At 37.9% G+C, this 19,190-nt stretch overlaps 1 protein-coding gene and 1 pseudogene across 2 annotated transcripts; both read left to right on the top strand.

Annotated features, from left to right (window-relative positions):
* Nucleotides 1-1,002: 1,002 nt before the first annotated feature.
* LOC137743256 (uncharacterized) lies at nucleotides 1,003-19,144 on the top strand (annotated as a pseudogene). The gene is made up of 15 exons (XR_015953193.1): nucleotides 1,003-1,082; nucleotides 1,157-1,255; nucleotides 4,418-4,596; nucleotides 4,681-4,808; nucleotides 15,055-15,126; nucleotides 15,424-15,550; nucleotides 15,641-15,747; nucleotides 16,453-16,494; nucleotides 17,096-17,203; nucleotides 17,309-17,416; nucleotides 17,497-17,555; nucleotides 18,032-18,232; nucleotides 18,334-18,407; nucleotides 18,499-18,771; nucleotides 18,907-19,144. The product of XR_015953193.1 is annotated as an uncharacterized LOC137743256 (transcript).
* Nucleotides 12,319-14,534, top strand: LOC148692615 (uncharacterized). The gene is made up of 3 exons (XM_088680201.1): nucleotides 12,319-13,202; nucleotides 13,275-13,691; nucleotides 13,783-14,534. The coding sequence occupies exons 1-3, from the start codon at nucleotides 12,334-12,336 to the stop codon at nucleotides 14,381-14,383; spliced, it is 1,887 nt and encodes a 628-aa protein (XP_088536327.1). The 5' UTR covers nucleotides 12,319-12,333; the 3' UTR covers nucleotides 14,384-14,534.
* Nucleotides 19,145-19,190: the final 46 nt, after the last annotated feature.

The raw sequence follows: 19,190 nt of genomic DNA, 5'->3' as shown, positions 1-19,190 counted from the left end.
AGGGAAATTGGAAGAACTAGCAGCACATGGAAGGGGAGAAGAAGATAAAAAAAACAAAAACAAAAAACTACCCATCAATCCCAGCCGCAGCTAGGACCAGCATTAGCAAACGGAAGCACGATCAGGATCACTCACACAAGAAGGTGAGAAGCACCCTCAAACAGAGGGAAGAACTCTCACAGGGAGATGAAAATGTAATGCATTAAAATGGGGCACATTTGTAGAGCTTAGGTAATCAAAATGAATAGAGTTGTATACTCTTCCATTTGTAATAATGTTCGAAGTTTTTAACTTAAAAGAATTAGAGTATTGCTTTGGGAAAAAGAAAAGGATTGATTGGCCAACCAAAGAAGCCAATTAGATTTTTTTTTTCTTCTTAAAAGAGGGACAATTGGTGCCAAGCCACAGTTATCCACCTCTTTTGGGAGTTGGGAAGACTCATAGAGGCATTTCAACCTCCCCCTAGCTACAAGTATGGCTTCCACACCAGCAGCGGGCTTTGAACCTGAGACCTTCAGTTTTTAATTTGAAGGAAGCCTTGCAATCCGCTCTTTACCACTAGGCCACCAGCTCGTGGTTAAGCGGTTCAATGTTTGATAACTTGTATTTCTGAAAGTGATCAAAGTATGGAAAGATTTTTCAGTGTGACTGGAATATGGGTGGCACAATATGTGTCACTATACAAATGACGGGATATGTGTGTTGAAAAGTTAATAACTTAAAAATTAAAAATTTCCACCACTTATATAAACACACGTGTACCACCGGTGTTCCGGTCTCAAAGAAAAATTTCTCCAGAATATGAAAGTTAGTATAAATGTATTTGATAAATTTTAATGTCAAAATGATATAATTGTATACAACAAAAAAAGTGGACATGATAGTAAGGGTGGTGGTGACGACAACGGTGGTGATGGTAGTGGCAATGGTGGGGATATGGTGGTAGAGTCAATAATAGGGCATGGTGGTTGAGGTGAAAAGGTAGCAGTGGTGGCAACAACAATGATGACTATTGTGGTGGTGATGACATTGTCGTTGGCCACGGTGGTGACAACCATGCTGATGGTGATGGATGGAGTTGTGTAAGGTTGGTGCTTGCCGTCATAACTGGTGGTGTTGTTGATGGTGGTGGTGGTAATTGAGCTGGTGACGACAGTGGTGATGGTGGTTTTGATTGTGGTGGTGGTAGCAATGGTGGCAATTGTGGTTGTGGCAACGATGTTAGTGGTAACGGTGGTGGTGGTGGTGGTGTAAGGTTAGTGAGTGGTAGGTGGTGGTTCTTCAACAGTGAAAATGTATGTAAAATGATAAGTAACATCAGTTTCAAAGATTAATGGGAGTACTACATAAATTTAAAGTGTAATGTTAGGGAGTTCAAAATTTTAAATTAAATATTGTAAATCAAATGATTTGGTTGTTAATGATTAAATTATTACTTAAATATTGATTAACGTGCTTATTTCTGTTGGTGATACATCATTTGATTTGTATATTTAGAAATTTTGTTTTACTTAGCATAACCCATTTTTTAAAATATTTATTAAAAGCTCACTATGCTTTTTATGAAAGCAACTTACGTGATGCTTTTAAAAGTTGCTGCATGTAGGCCGTTACTTTTAAAATAAACATAATATTTTTATTTTTATCAAACACTTTTTATTGCCTAAATTTAAAGTGAATCAGCTTTTGGTTATGAAAAATACCAAAAGGGGCCTAAATGCGGTGGCAATTTGCCACTTGTTACTACAATTTTATTTTACAAAAATGTGTCTGTGGTAGTTTGAAGTTTGAACTCTCGGGTTGAGGTCTCCTCCTCCACCACCTCCTCGGTCAGCCAGACCAGTTAGTCCTCATCATCGAGTTGGTGCGCGTGGGGAGTGAATGAGTGAGTAGTTATCTCCTCTCAGCCACGTCTCATCTCGTTCGAGGCTTGAATTTCAATTTCAATTAGAATTTGAATGGTGCCATCGAGATTGAGACTATATGGAGAGTAGGCAAACCTCTTATAAGTCTATGCAATGTCTCTCTTCCCATCAATGTGAGATTCATTCTCAACATATCCCTCACCTGTGACGAATTTTCGAGCCTAACAAGTGGACAACACAATGGGGTAACGTGAAGCATATGTGGCCGTTTGGCTTCACACGTAGGACAACCAGCTCCGATACCATGAAGAAAGTTGAGGTTCCACCATAAAACCAATTGGCAATATGACGAGTAACCCAACCTCTTATATGTCTATGCAAGATCCCTCCTCCCATCAATATAAGACTTATTCTCAACAGCTGCCTCATCGTTTCTGTTGCTCATCTTGTATTATACCATAGCTATAATCAATCTCATTTACTAATCTTATCAGATTTGAAGAAGCAGTCACTTGTTATGAAATAATCATCGCAATGTTTTAAACCGGCGGATACTGATACTGATACTGATTATCCTAACAAACTTTTTCGACGGGCCGTCTTGGGTTGAGGGTAATCTTAGTTGTTCGAAAAGCCAATCAAAATCCCTCATTCACGCAAGTTAATTAAGATATTACGATACTAGATTTTATTTGTGTATGTTAGAATAGTTTGCTTAATTGGAGGACTAGATCCTGCAAAGTTATTTAGGGCTTTACTGATTTACACCCGCCTACTGCATACGCTGCTATTGCCCTGTTAAGGTTTTTCCTTCTCTCTCTAGCTATCGGCAATTACCTTCAATTTCCTTATCCCCGCTGCATGCTAGCTTTGCTGTTACTACTCTGTTTATCAGGTGGCACGATGTGCTTGTACTTGAAGGATTAAATCCAAATTCAGAGGTCACATATGTTAACGAAACTGCCAAGAAATAAAGGCAAATTGGAGCTCAAGAGCATCAGGATACAGGAAGAGTCAAGGTTAAGGTGCAGAAAAGATGACCAAACATCAAGACATTGTCCCATCTTTGTACTACTTCAGGTAGGGTAGGGGGTGTCTACAAGGTTTAGGATAGTTTAAACTTGATTTAGAAATGATGGATTAAGAAGAATATTAGTCTCTATCTCCATTCCTCTTTCTTTCTTTCTCTCACTCTTCTGCTTCTCGTTACTGGTTGTGCATCAGGGACATGGCCAGAATTCTTAGAAATAATTCGAATTTGAGTAGATACTGAGTCAAAAAGATGGGAAATAGTATTATGGACATTTGAAAATTTATACTGGTAGACCAACCTCTCTAACCAATACAGACTCTGGTCCATTGAGGCTATCTGTGTCACATCCCGACCCGGGGCCCACCACATCCCAGGTCCGCTCCACTACCGTAGCACAATATTATCCGCTTTGGGCCTCGACCACGTCCTCACGGTTTTGTTTTTGGGAATTCAAACGAGAACTTCCCAGTGGGTCACCCATCATGGGAGTGCTCTTGTACGCTGCTCGCTTAACTTTGGAGTTCTCATAGAACCCAAAGCCAGTGAGCTCCCAAAATGCCTCGTGCTAGGTAGGGATGAGAATATACATATAAGGATCACTCTCATGGACGATATGGGATCTAACAATTTGAGGCGCCCTTGGTTGACCAAAATATGTTGGCCAGTCAAGACAATGTAATGAGGATGAATCTCCTCCCCATTTGGTTTTGGAGAGCCTATCACATCTGTATCAAGTGGTGGACGCCTAGTTCTTTTGTTGCTGTGAAATAGCTTTTTGTTCTTGCTATTAATGTTACTGTTAACATTGTATCGAGATGCTTATTGAAATACACACTAGCCCTTCTAAAACAAATATGACTTTGGCTTAAAGTAGACAGTAATTCAGGGCGTATGAAGATTGGTAAGATTTCTTGTTGGAGTGAGGCATGTGTTGGCTCATTGTGAACCTATGAAGAAGTCTGACCGTTTGTATTGCGAGGGTTTCAGTGTGTCATGGTGGATGTGGCCAAAGAAGTATATATCTTGCTGTTTTTGTGTTCTTGTTTTCAATGTGGATTGTGTTGTTTGCGCTTTGAATTATTTTTTAGTTATTGAACTGTTTGACTGTCAATTGTCAGAGCTATGAACACCAGTCAATGAAGCCCTCACTCCCTTGCAATCAGTCCTTATCAAATGGCTTAAATAAAAGGAATATAACAACTTGATCATGTGTGAATTATAAATAAATATGCTTGATTAAATTAGTACATCTATCTATAATCAAGCCAGTCCCCAGAATTACGTCTAAAACGTTGATATATGCTTGAGTAAACTTCTGTACACATAATATAAATATTATAGATGTAAAGTTTTCTCAAGCAAATTGTAACTTATAATCTATCTATGTATCCATCTATCAATCTCCCGTGTTTATTCTGCATCTATGTATCCATCTATCAATCTCCCGTGATTATTCTGCATATGTTCCACTATCTATCTTGGTGCTCCTTCCTGTATATGTTCCATCATCGATTTCCAGTGCTCCTTCAGTATTTCAATTTTCACTATTGTAGGTAGATGATGTTCCCCTTAAAGATGTGCCTGGTGTTATCCAGAATTACAATATGTGTATAGTGAAGATCATGAAGTTAGATTCAGATCTTCTCTCCCGTGCAGAAAAGATGAAGCTTGTAATGCAGTATGGTGTCGGCATGGAAGGTCATTTTCATGTGTTTCAAATTGTTATAAAAAGAGCGTTTGTCTTAGGTGTCTATATTTACAATTTAAATTTATTTGCTGTAGGCGTTGACACTGATTCTGCAACTAAGTTTGAAATCAAAGTTGCTAGAATTCCGAGCCATGTAACTGGAAATGCAGCCTCATGTGCCAAAACGGCCATTTATCTGATGTTGGCCCTCCTACGAAAGCAAGTTAGGCTTAAATTTATTTTTAATAAACTTTTTTATTTAAATTTTTATTACCCTTATGATATTTCAAATTTTTTTTCTAGGCATCATAGTGTTGATTCTGTTGAATGCTTTCATCGTGTCATATCCTTTCAATTTGATCATTCAAGGGGCCTCACCAATTTTTTCCTTTGAATTTGGTCATCGCTTTCTGTACAAAGTTGTGAATTTCTGTGTTTGTATTCGTCTCTTAAGGAGGGTTTAAACAGTTGTAAGAGTTGCCAAGCGGTAGCTAAACTTAAAGAATTTACATAAAGGAAGTAATCCTACAGCTAGCAATACGAAGAATATAGACATAGTTGACTATGAATTATGATACAATTAACCCACCAGTACTAAACATCAAAGTACAGTCCAAAACTATTAAATAGGCATGAGAAAATCTAAGAGAGTGCCGCCTTCCTATTTGCATGTACTTCCTGAAATTCCAACGATATTGATACCTACAGTGATATCCCAAATCTAACTGTGTATCCCATAACGCTTCCAATTCCACCTCCTAAAGATCTTCCTAAACCGTCTTTTTTCTTTCCCTCCACTCCATATTAGCCAGACAATAGCCATCACACAAGAAGTCTACATTATTTTGACCATTTTCTTCTCCACAAGCAAATTTATTTAAATTAATGAAGCTTTGTTAGGAAAATGGTTGTTGAGATTAACCTTGGAGCACAATTCTTTCCAGTTTGAGAGTAAGTTTTGAGTGCAATATAATCAGTAGAATTCTCGGATTTCGTAGAAAGGTTCGTTTTATTATCCTTTGAAATATTGCCCTATTTCTTGTTATTATTCTCAATTATCTATCTTTGGAGGGATGTCTGGTAAGGTGATGATTCCTTCTAATCATAATGCGGTTGTGCTGTCTTGCTTGTTGGTATTGACAAGAGTTTACTAACTCAATACCAAGATATGTGGGTGATAAGTTTACAAACTCTATCACACCTCTCCTTTCTCTCTCAATAAAATTGGACTAACAAATGGAGAAGGGATAGGAAATAACAAGCTTCCACGAAACACACTTTCTTGATATATGAAATAAAAGGCAGTTTACAAACTGATGAAAAAAAGACAGAAGCTTACAAGCTTATGAACCTGAGAGAATACAATCAGAAAATGGGATTCGGATCATGCCTAAAGCCTAGCAAGAAAGGCCTAATTATACAAAACAGAAATTAATAAACAATAAGACAACACATGCAATAAGAGATGGTGTTCCACCCGTTCAAACACATGCAGCAACTTTGGATAGTTGGCACACACATGTCTTGCATCATTCCAGGTTGTAATCACAACCTTTCGGCTAGCACATGGAGGAAACTTTAGTCTTTAAAGTTGCAGCATGTGTGGATACAACATGTAAAGAAACTAACAGCCATCAGCAACCTTTTACAGCCTGTTTTGAGTTGAATTTCCAACACGCCCCCTCAAATCAAAACGCCTTCATGCCTAGCATTTCACGCAATAACCTGAATGGTTCAACTGGCAGTGGCTTAGTGAAGCTGTCAGCCACTTGTTCCTTTGTGTGACAATAGACAAGCTCAATTGTCTTTTGTTTCACATGATCCCTTAGAAAATGGAACCTAGTATCAATGTGCTTGCTCCTTCCATGTTGAACTGGATTCTTTGCAAGTTTGATTGCAGATATATTATGCACATGAATCAAGGTCGATTCTTCTTGTGAATGACACACTGATTTCAACAGATTCCTTAACCATATTGCCTCACACACAGTTGAGGCTACAGCTACATACTCGGCTTCACATGATGACAAAGCAACAATTGATTGCTTCTTTGAAGTCCATGAGAAAGCTGTTGATCCTAGAAAAAACACATAGCCAGTTGTGCTTTTCCTTTCATCTTGGTCACCTCCCCAATCACTATCTGAATAACCAAATAATTTTGCTTCTTCACCAAAATTATAAAATAGACCATAGTTTAGAGTACCTCTTATGTACCTCAAAATTCTCTTGGCGGCCAGCCAATGAGACTCCCTTGGTGTTTCCATGTATCGACTCACGAGTCCAACACCATAAACTATATCAGGTCTTGTGATTGTAAGGTACCTTAGGCTTCCAACCAAGCTTTTGTACACGGTTGAGTTTACAAACTCACCTTCTCCTTCCTTGGACAGCTTCAATCCAGTTGCAACTGGAGCGTTGACAATATTGCTCTTGTCCATATTGAATTTCTCCAATATATCTCTCATGTACTTTTGTTGAGAGATGTAGATACCGTCACTTTCTTGCTTCACCTCTATGCCAAGAAAGTATGACATTAATCCATTGTCAGTCATCTCGAATTCACTGAACATGGATTGCTTGAACTCATAGAACATTGCTTCATTGTTTCCTGTAAACAACAAGTCATCTACATAGAGACAAATAATTAAGAACTCCCCTTTTTCACCGTTCTTCATGTAAACTGAATGCTCGTATGGACATTTCTGAAATCCATTTTGGTGAAGGTAGTTGTCAACCCTTGAGTTCCAAGCTCGTGGTGCTTGCTTGAGGCCATACAAAGCTTTCTTCAAACGATACACCTTATCTTCTTTTCCTTGTACTTGGAAGCCTTCTGGTTGTTCCACGTACACTTCTTCCTCAAGAACTCCATTAAGGAAGGCTGACTTGACATCTAATTGATAAATTTTCCAGTTATGCTGAGCGGCAAGAGAGATTAGTAATATTACCGTGTCAAGTCTTGCAACTGGAGCATAGACTTCATCATAGTCCACTCCATACTTCTGTTTGTAGCCCTTTGCTACAAGCCTTGATTTGTATCGATCCACACTTCCATCTGCAATGCATTTGATCTTGTAAACCCACTTGACACCAATAGTCTTTTGATTTGGTGGGAGCTTTGTCAGCTCCCAAGTGTCATTCTTCTCGATGGCATGGATCTCTTCTTCCATGGCTTTCTTCCAACAATTTTCTTCCACAGCTTCATTGAATGAGAGAGGCTCATGGTCTGCATAGAAGCAGAAAAAATTGGTTTCTTCTTCTTCTTGTCCATAAATCTCTGTGAGACTCCTTAACCTCATTGGAGTTGAGGAGCTGCTTTCCTCACTAGATGTAGGACCACTCCTTGCAATTCTGTGCACTGGAGTTGTTGTGATTGTTTGAGCAGGCTTTTGCTCAATAGGTGGTACAACTTCTGGTTCTTCAAAATCAGTGGAAACGATCTTCTCTTTACTGACTTCTTTGTTGTTCCACTTCCATGTCTCTTCCTCACTGAAGATGACATCTCTACTAACCACTAGTTTGCCAGTTAGTGGGTTGTAGAGCTTGTATGCCTTGGACTCTTCACTATAGTCCACAAACACACACTTCTCACCTCTATCATCAAGTTTCCTCCTCTTGGCTTCTGGAACTTGAGTATATGCAACACACCCAAAAATTCTTAGGTGTGTAACATTCGGCTTGTATCCACTCCAAGCCTCTTGTGGTGACATCCTCTTGACACTCTTTGTTGGACATCGATTCAACAAATAAATCGAACAAGCTACAGCTTCTGCCCATAACTCTTTTGGCAAATTCTTCTCCTTAAGCATGGACCTTGTCATGTCAAGGATGGTTCGATTCTTTCTTTCGGCTATCCCATTTTGCTGTGGGGTATAGGCAGCAGTAAGTTGATGCCTAATTCCTTGCTCCTTGCAGTATGCTTGGAAAGCATTGGAGGTGTAGTCTCCTCCTCTATCTGATCTCACAGCCACAAGCTTGTGGTTGCTTTCAGCCTCTGTGAGTGCCTTGAACTCCTTGAAAATTTTTAGGGCAGTTGACTTCTCCTTGAGAAAATAGACCCAAGTCTTTCTACTGAAATCATCAATGAAGGTAATAAAATACCTATTACCTCCATAAGACATGGGATCCAATGGACCACATATATCTGTGTGCACCAACTGCAGTGGTGCCTTTGCTCTCCATGTATCACCAACAGGGAACGATAGTCGTGCTTGCTTGCCAAGCACACAACCTTCACATACTTGGCGTGTGGCTTCAATCTGGGGTAAACCACGAACCATTCCTTCACTTGACAATAACTTTAGGCCATTGAAATGAAGATGGCCAAATAGAAGATGCCATTTCCATGACTCATCTTCCATCACACCGATGTTGCAACTCCTAATCTTTGTGTTCAACTTCAACGGGAACATTCGGTTCTTTGACATTTGAACACGTGCAATAAGTCTTCTCCTTGCATTCCTGAGAGTGAGAAACATATTCTCCATATGTATAATGTACCCTTTCTGGAGCAGTTGACCAATGCTTAGAATGTTGCTCTTCATACCTGGTATGTAGTAGGTATCGGAGATGTATTCTTCTTTACCATCCTTCTGGATGATCTTGATCTTCCCTTTGCCTTCAACTGGCAACTTTGAGGAGTCACCAAGACTTACAGATCCATAGGCCTCATCTTTTAGTTCGGCAAAAAACTCATTCTTTCCACACATGTGATTGCTTGCACCAGAGTCCAAATACCAAACATCTTGTTGGCTACTGGAATCATGATGTGCTAGTAAGACTGTAAGTTCTTCACCAGCATTTCCACTTGATTCTGCCATGTTGACATGCTCACCATTTTTATATGAACATTCATTTGCATAATGTCCATACTGCTTGCAACTGTGACACTGGATATGCGCCTTTCCTCGAGTAGATCTCCACTCTTGAGACTGACCTCGATTTTGTGCATAGCCTCGACCTCTTCCTCGAGCTCGTCCTCGGCTACGGTTAGATGAACTCCCACGACGTGAGTTCCACTGCCCACGACCTCCATTTGGTTTGTCAATATTCAACTTTGACTCCAAAGCTTGCTCTAGCGTTGTGGGGTTTGCATTCTTCTGAATGCGTTGCTCGTGAACTAGGAGGGATCCTAGTAGCTCCTCTGCGCTCATCACCTCCAAATCCTTGGATTCCTCAATGGCAGTCACCACATGCTCAAACTTAGATGTGAGTAACCGGAGTATCTTCTCCACAACTTGTACTTCATCGAGTCTCTCGCCATTTCTCCTCATCTGATTTACTATCACAATGAGCCTTGAGTGATAGTCGGAGATGCTCTCTCCTTCATTCATGTGAGCAGTTTCAAAATCTGCTCGAAGTGACTGTAATCTCACTTTCTTGACCCGATCTACTCCTTTGTAGATTGTACTGAGTGTGTCCCATACTTGCTTGCTCGTTGTTGCTTCTTCAACCTTTTCGAACGTTGAATCTTCTAATCCTTGATATAGAAGATACAACGCCTTTTGGTCCTTCTTCCGTAAGTCCCTGAGAGTGCTACTTTGTTCTGCAGTATATGCAGCTTCTTGCGCGGCAGTGGGTACAACATACCCACCACTGACAACTTCCCACAACTCTTGTGATCCAAACAAAGCTTTGAATTGGATACACCATCTTTCATAATTTTCTTTCTTCAATACGGGAACTTGGAGTTGCACTAGATTTGACGCCATAGCCGCTGCACTTGCCAGAAAGGTATTCTGGCTCTGATACCAATTGTTGGTTTTGACAAGAGTTTACTAACTCAATACCAAGATATGTGGGTGATAAGTTTACAAACTCTATCACACCTCTCATTTCTCTCTCAATAAAATTGGACTAACAAATGGAGAAGGGATAGGAAATAACAAGCTTCCACGAAACACACTTTCTTGATATATGAAATAAAAGGCAGTTTACAAACTGATGAAAAAAAGACAGAAGCTTACAAGCTTATGAACCTGAGAGAATACAATCAGAAAATGGGATTCGGATCATGCCTAAAGCCTAGTAAGAAAGGCCTATTTATACAAAACAGAAATTAACAAACAATAAGACAACACATGCAATAAGAGATGGTGTTCCACCCGTTCAAACACATGCAGCAACTTTGGATAGTTGGCACACACATGTCTTGCATCATTCCAGGTTGTAATCACAACCTTTCGGCTAGCACATGGAGGAAACTTTAGTCTTTAAAGTTGCAGCATGTGTGGATACAACCTGTAAAGAAACTAACAGCCATCAGCAACCTTTTATAGCCTGTTTTGAGTTGAATTTCCAACATTGCTTCCTTTGATTCTTCTCAGCTACGATGCATAGACACGGGAGAAATCCATCGTATCCCGTATCTGACACGCTGAGGATACGGATACGCGCCCGATACGTATCAGAATGAAGAGATACGTTTAGGACTGCTAAGATACGCGTATCGTATCGTCCAGATACCCGTATCCTACGTTTCAGATACGTTAGAAACTAAAATAAAAGGATAGTCAGAAAGAAAAAAAAAATCACAATAAATCCGCATAGAATCGTGATTGATCGAAGCTAGCTAACTGAAATCACTCTAAAATCGGAGGATAATTAGAAAAAATAAAATAAAACTCAGATTTACTCGAACCTCATAACATAAATCACTCTTGTTGGGAGACTTTCACGAATCAGACCGTCATCTGCAACCGTTCCATCGTCTTCATCTGCAACTGCGCCGTCGTCTCCATCTTCTCCGTCTACAAGTGCTCTGTCGTCTCCTTCGCTGTCTGCAACTCCAGGTGAGTACTGAAAGTTTGAAAGAAACAAAAAGCTTTAAGCCTTTTTCCTCCTCTTGTTGAATGTACACCGTCAGATTCTGGTTGTCCAAGGCTTTAACAGATTATAAAACGTAAAGCCACTTGCTTTTCCAAGCAATAATATATTATAATACCACTACCCAAAATAATATATTATAATACCACTACCACTACCCACAATAATATATTATAATATTCTTTACTTTTCTGATGAAGGTTTTTTACTTTTCTGTTTGTAATATATTATAATACCATTACCTTTCGAATCTGATGAAGGTTTTTTACTTTTCTTCTGTTTGTAATTTTTTGTATTATTATAATATTCTTCTGATGAAACTTGTTGCTTTTCTGTTTGCTTTTCTGTTTTTAACTTTTTGTATTATTATAATATTCTTCTGATGAAGCTTGTTGCTTTTCTGTTTTTAAATTTTTGTATTATTATAATATTTTCTGATGAAGCTTGTTGCTTTTCTGTTTTTAACTTTTTGTATTATTATAATATTCTTATATTTTGCATATTATAATATATTATTGTGTAGTGGTATGAATATTTAGATTATAATAATTTTATGTATATGCTTTCATGATGTGTTTTTTTATGTATATGCTTTCATGATGGATTAACTCTTACTGTTTATAACTTTATATGTTTGTTGATTTAGGAAAATGAATCATCCTGATAATCATGCGAATGATAATACTAATCTGGATGATAATGCTAATCCGGATGAGATTGTTGAAAATTATCACACTCCGTTGTGGAAGTATGTCAAAAAGCTCGAAAAAGTGGGAAATCAAGGAGGAGGAAATACTGAATTTAAATGCAATTATTGTCAGAAAACTTATAAAGGATCCTACCCTAGGGTCAAGTATCATTTGTTAAAAATGGCTGGAAACGAGATCGCGCCTTGCAGCAAGGTTACTAATGAAAATCTTGCATAAATGAAAAAGTTAATTCGAGAGTGTGAATATAAGCTGAAGAGTTCTGCTCTTAAGAATGTGTCTTTGCCCAATACTGGTTCTTTCTGTTATGATCTACCTGAAGTGAATCTTGATCCAAAGAAGAGAAAAGGAACAAGTGGGCCTCTCAGTAAAGCTTTTAACAAGGAAGCTCGAGATCAATGTGATGCCGAGGTTGCAAGGATGTTTTATACAGGTGGCTTATCATTTAACCTTGTAAGAAATCCGCACTATCGAAACTCATATGTTCGTGCTTCTACACTTCCAGGGTATGTTCCACCAGGTTACAATGCACTAAGAACCACTCTTCTGCAACAAGAGAAGAGTCACATTGAACAATGCCTCCAACCAATCAAACGCACATGGAGCACTAAAGGTGTAAGTTTGTGCAGTGATGGGTGGACAGATGCACAAAGGAGACCACTAATTAATATTATGGCAACTTGTGAAAGCGGGCCTATGTTCTTGAGGGCAATTAATTGTGAAGGTGAATATAAAGACAAGCATTGTATTGCCAACTTTCTCACAGAAGCTATCAAAGAAATTGGTCATGAAAATGTTGTTCAAGTGATCACTGACAATGCTCCTGTCTGTAGAGCTGCTGGGTTACTTATTGAGGCTCACTATCCCCATATCTTTTGGACACCCTGTGTTGTTCACACTCTTAATCTTGCTTTGAAGAGTATATGCTCTCCGAAACAAACAGATGTTTCGTACGATGACTGCAATTGGATTTCAACTATTGCTAGTGATGTTTGGTCCATAAAAAATTTTATTATGAACCATAGCATGAGATTGTCCATGTTTAATGAACATTGCAAACTAAAGTTGCTCTCCATTGCCGAAACAAGGTTTGTTTTCTCCACTTTTTTTTTTTTTTTTCTTATTCAATTATAAGCTATCCTAATTTTAAAATTTTTTAGATTTGCTTCCACACTTGTGATGCTTAGAAGATTTAAGGAAGTAAAGGAAGGTTTACAACAAATGGTGATTAGCCCGAATTGGGCTTTGTACAAAGAAGATGATTTGGTTAAAGCAATGTCGGTGAAGCAAAAAATATTGGATGAGTACTTTTGGGAGAAGATTGATTATATTCTTTTCTTTACAGCTCCAATATATGAGGTTATTAGAATGGCTGATACAGATAAACCTTGTCTTCACTTGGTGTATGAGTGGTGGGATACTATGATTGAAAAGGTGAAAGCTGCTATCTACAGGAATGAGCGCAAGGCATTACATGAAAAAAGCAGCTTTTTTGATGCGGTGTATCGCATTTTATTGGAGCGATGGACTAAAAGTAGCACACCACTTCATTGTTTGGCGCATTCATTAAATCCAAGGTAATGATTTTGCTAATATCCTTATAAACTCTTATAAATTAATCTTTAGCTTTATGATTATATTTTTAAAGTGCTATTTCTTTTATTTTAGGTATTATAGTTCAGAATGGCTCCAAGAAGACCCTAGTCGGGTTGCTCCACACCGAGATGTTGAGCTTACAACTGAAAGGAAAAAGTGCTTTGAGAGATACTTTTCCAATGAGGAAATTAGAAGAAGTATCAATGTGGAGTATGCCTCTTTCTCTATGTGCTTGAATGACTTTGGAGCTATTGATTCTATGAATGATAGGTTTCATTTGGAACCAGTGATGTGGTGGATTGTCCATGGAGCTTCTACACCTAGTCTCCAATCCATAGCGTTGAAGCTACTTGGACAACCTTGTTCCTCCTCTTGTTGTGAAAGAAATTGGAGCACTTATAGTTTTATTCACTCTCTAAGAAGGAACAAGATTACACCACAAAGAGCGGAGGATTTGGTATTTGTGCATAATAATCTTCGTCTTTTATCAAGGAATAGCTCAACCTACAAAGAAGGTATTACTCAATTGTGGGATGTTGGAGGAGATGGCTTTGAAAACTTGGGTGAAGAAAGTGTCGGGATGCTTGATATTGCTAACCTTTCACTTGATGAACCGTCATTGGAGACTACTTTGATTACTGGAGGAGACATCATGAACGTGGAAGTTGAATGAGACTTTTTTTTTATTTTTTATTTTAATTTCGTTTGGATGATCTTTTTACTTTTTCAAGTTTTAAGACTAATTGCTTATTGGATGAACTATCTTTCTAAATGTTTAGAGTTTATTGAAATAAATTTGAATGCTTATTTTATAATGTTTTAGATATGTGTGTGTGTGTGTGTGTGTATATATATATTTTTTTTTTTAATTGCCGTATCCTTGACGTATCGTGTCCTCATTTTTAGAAATTTCACGTGTCGCCGTGTCGTATCCCCGTATCCGTGTCCGTATCCATGCATCATTGCTTCTCAGACTATTTCTTGAAAATTAACATTTTGGATGGATTTAAGTATATAAATAATTTTATGAAATTCATCTTCGCACACTATCTTTTGGCATCTTCATGTCATGAGATCTATTATGTTCAGACGGAATTTTATGAAATATTCTCTTCTGTTCACACTCATCTTGATTGGTAATTTGGTTGTGAGCTATAAGATGCTAGTCATGTATATATTGCAATATTTCTGGCTTTTCTTGCAATTTACTTCCTATTTTATTTAATAAACATTTGTTGTTCCCTATCAAAAGTATACTCAGTGGCTCTGTTGAATTTAGTTTTTTTATTCTATTTTATTTTTATATTCTTGTTCATTTTATCTGTAATTTTTCTACCATTGTAGAATGAGATGCAAATTTCTGTAAGGCTGAGGAAGGTTGGGGATCCAATTGGTGAAACACTACTTGGAAAAACAGTGAATCTCTCTCTCTCTCTCTCCCCCCCCCCCCCCCCCCCCCCCCCCCCCCGGTTTTTTTTTTCTCTTTTAGCGGTTTTCAGATAGAAACTTTCTAGAATGCAGATTGCAGTTCTAGATTTTTTTCTTTTTACTCTTATTATTTTTCTTATGAGTATGCTCTTCTGCTCGAAAGTTTAGACACTTTACAGATTGAGAAGATCTGGAGGTTATGCCTAGCGCTTTGCAACTTGAATTGTTGGTTTACTCATGTTCAAGTCAGTTTTTAAACTGGAATTTCTTAGCTAATGCATGCAGGTTTTCATTTTAGGATATGGGAACATTGGAATTGAATTGGCAAAGCGCTTGAGACCGTTTGGTGTGAAAATTATTGCCTCCAAACGGAGGTGGGCCACAGAGTCACAGTATTCTTGCCAATCAAATGGTATGTGCGGAGGCATAAGCTAGAACACTGAATTGTGATATTGAAGCATACAGCCATATAAATCACTGGTTATATGTTCTGAATTTTCAGTTCAAAATTGTTCCACCGAGAATTTGGTCGATGAGAAGTGTGTCCATGAAGATATCCACGAGTTTGCAAGTAAATCAGACATCGTTATTTGATGCGTGCGTTTAACAGTGAAACAGTAAGATCATTCGTCAATTTTATACCATGTTTTCTGCAGTGGATGATGATTGTTCATGTTGCACTTGCACCTTCTCCAGCACTGTGTCAATATGTCCAAATATGTTTTTCATTACGTTCACTTGAGATCCAAATTGTGATCATTTGATATGGGGCAATGACTGGCCTGGTACAAATTTATGTGGTTTCGGGAGAGATTGTGAAGGAAGAGACAAAATAGAAACCAAAAGGCAAAGACAAAATGCTGATAAGAGCACAGATCATCATGGTCCATTCATAAGTTCACAGTTTAAAAAGTTTTGATGTCTTCGTTTTCTCCCTCTTGTTTTGTTTCCCTCTGAACCTCGTATTTTATTTTCTTCATTCTCTTCCTCAATCTCCGTTCTCTCTTATTTTCTCTATTCTCCATCTGCTGCATCTTCTGTTTTGTATTCTCTCGCTCAGATGTTGGTGATGTTGCTGTATGCAATCTGTGTCTGCTGCTTGTTAATTATGCCCTTAAACATAACATCTATACTTTTTTTCCTTTTTCTATTATAATTTTTAGTTATGCATATGGCAAGAATTTGTCAAATTAGATTTCCAAAATCGAATTGCGTTGTATGTGAGATGGAAGTCAATATGAATTCAATTCCACGGTAGAAGATTCAGTGATGCTCAGTTGTCTGACTCCTACTTTTGCATACCTTGTGTTTCAGGTTGGCATTGTAAACAAGTCGTTCATATCTTCGATGAGAAAGGTTGGTTTCAATCCACTGTTGTTTGTTTGATAATCATATTTCGTTTGCAATGACCGAATCATATTAGCAAATATATGATGTGTGAGTTTGTAAACACGAGCTTTACAACCATATATGTGTGTAATATGTAGAATTTCCGGGAGCCTTTGGTGCGATTATCCCAAATCCTAACGACTTAAGCTCTTGCGAATGGTGGTTAAACCAACAAACTTATTGATTGTTTCAGAGTAGGAGATTGAGTTTGGGTCCCTCCGTCCCTGCAACTGGAATATTTAAGCATAAGTTGAACTTTATATTAGGCTTTAGACTCGTGGTACAAATAGAATATGAAAGCGCAACGCCAAAAGGGTCTAGTTGGAACCTCCCAAGATAAGTTGAATTTGACATGCCAATTCATTGAAATTTCACATAAATGGCTATTTTCCACAACTTAAGGGTTATATTTATGTAATTTGACGTGATATATTTCAAAGTAGAAACATACTCAACTGAAATTTTGGTTGTAGTGAGTGATTCATGTGCACAGAATGTTTTTATGTACTTTTGTTTTATTTGCCTATCATGTGATTTGACAATGTTTCCCATTCATTTTTATGTTTAGGGAGAGACGAAAGAAGAACCCTACATTTGTAAGATTGTGGAAATGTTTGAAGCAATTGGTGGGCTATTATATTTTACTGCACAACGGTACTATAGGTCACGAGACACTGTAAGATATTTTGAAAGAAACCTTTTCATGTTACGTTAAAAAGTAAGAATCCTGCTATTGGGGGTGCTGAATTATTAGTTTTTTGCTTTCTTGTATGTCATAAAGCACTGTGCTAGTGTTGCTTGTGGACGTGTATTTGTTTCAGACGTCCGAGACGACAACCCTCTGGATTGTCTTGTTGAAAAACTTCATATTGTTAGGCTGACACTAAATGTATGCTTGAAGTTTCCATATTCATGCTTTTTTAGTTGTTCATGAAGTCCAACATGAATGAGTTATCCTTTTTCTCTCAGGTTGATCAAGATGCGAAGAGTAAATCAATTCCAGTGTGCGATTACTATTGCGACACCAAGTATTTGCTACCGTATTCTACTTTTGTCAATTTGCGAACAGGATATTGTTCTTTTTCTACTTAGGCCTAATTTGGTACTGAGGTGATTCTGAAAAAAGCTGGAAGCTGTTTTTGTGTTTGGTAAACATTTAGCTTCAGTTTTTTTTTCACAATTTTGGGTGAAAAAAAGCCAAAAACAAGAAGTTGCAAAACCCAGCTTTGAAAAACCGGCTTTTTTTCATATCTATTTTACATAAAAGTTTACAAAACACTATAATACTGTTTTTTTTTTTCAAAAGCACTTTTACAAAAAAGTTTACCAAACACTCTCCTGCTTTATTTCACAGCTGCTTATTCTCACAGCACAGCAGAAGTAGCTTTTTTTCAAAGCACAGCAATACCAAGCCAGCCCTTACTGTCATGATGCTGGTTTTTTCTTTCTTTCATTTGCAAGGTTCCTATGTGTTCACATGTTATTTCTGGTTTTGAAATTTCAGAAAATATAGTCTGGAAGCGATGACTCAACTATCGCTGTTGAGGATGATGTTTTGTTTGGATAGTGAGGTTGATTCAAAGCTGCCAAATGGAGTGTGTACGAAATCAGAAGTAAGGCTCCTGGACCTATATTTGGGCGTTGTGGAGCGATGTCTACTGACCTGTGGCTTGGTGCGCATTTGGCCAATATCAATGTTGTTACAGTAAGTTCCTCTTTCTTAATTTATTTTATGTTAATCTTTTGACATCGATTGAATAGACGTGAAGGCAAAGCTTGATATTGTTTCTTGTTTATGTCGTTTAGATATGGGCTGTTGACTACAATGGATACGCTTCTAAGAGTCTAGAACAGAAGTACAGAACCATCCAGAGACAGAGGTTTGTGTTTGTATCCTACCATTTTCCTCACCCTTGATGTGGTGCTTTAATTTTTCTTTTTGTATAATTTATTGTCCAATTCACACATCAGGTCCGAAATGAAGCTGCTGAAGATTTCCTCAAAATGCTCAAGGAATGGAGAAAGTTGTGCATCTGTTTAAAGTTGGTTGAGACTGGCAATTTAGAGGTGGATGTCGAGAAGAGTATGCTTGAATTCTTTCGGAAGGAAGATGATGAAGAGGAAGAAGAGGAAGAAAATGTTAGAGGAATGTTAAGGATGATTCTGAAATTTTTGAAGTTGATTGCGTAGGACGAGTATGTTTTGGTGACCCCGAAAAAAAATGAGAAAGGAATACACTTAAAGGTATGAACTTCGAAATTTATAAATGCATGTTCTTTAAATATTTATAACGATATAGTATGCGAGTAAATGGTTAATGCAAATCTAAATTCATTAGTTCGTCATGCAAAATTTGCTTGCCCCTTGTGATGTATGTAGATTTATTGGAAGGGCTACAGGCCTGACGAAGACACCTGGGAGCCAATGAATGAATTGGAGTCTGCAACTATTCTTATTTATGCTTGCAGTATTATCCGTTGCATGTTTTGTATCATTTATGTACTGTGATGTTGTAAACTAAAGCTCATGGTTTTCTGTCAAACAGGCATTGTAAGCAGGCTATCGAAGACTTTATTACTGAAGGTTACATATGATATACACATGTTTATCATGCACCGTGGTTATTTTTCGTATCGTGAAAGTTTTATGCTTCCTGGTATTAT

The sequence above is a fragment of the Pyrus communis genome, chromosome 11, assembly GCF_041283825.1.
Source record: "Pyrus communis isolate YQ-2024b chromosome 11, ASM4128382v1, whole genome shotgun sequence".
In the NCBI taxonomy this organism is placed as follows: domain Eukaryota; kingdom Viridiplantae; phylum Streptophyta; class Magnoliopsida; order Rosales; family Rosaceae; genus Pyrus; species Pyrus communis.
This window is presented reverse-complemented; position numbering and strand designations above follow the sequence as displayed.

What these genes read in the sequence shown, in the direction of transcription:
- LOC148692615 (XM_088680201.1), top strand. Translation starts at nt 12,334, where the DNA reads ATGAAAAAGTTAATTCGAGAGTGTGAATATAAGCTGAAGAGTTCTGCT. An exon ending in CTCTCCATTGCCGAAACAAG is followed by an intron (nt 13,203 to 13,274) that starts GTTTGTTTTCTC and finishes AAAATTTTTTAG; the next exon opens with ATTTGCTTCCACACTTGTGA. An exon ending in GCGCATTCATTAAATCCAAG is followed by an intron (nt 13,692 to 13,782) that starts GTAATGATTTTG and finishes CTTTTATTTTAG; the next exon opens with GTATTATAGTTCAGAATGGC.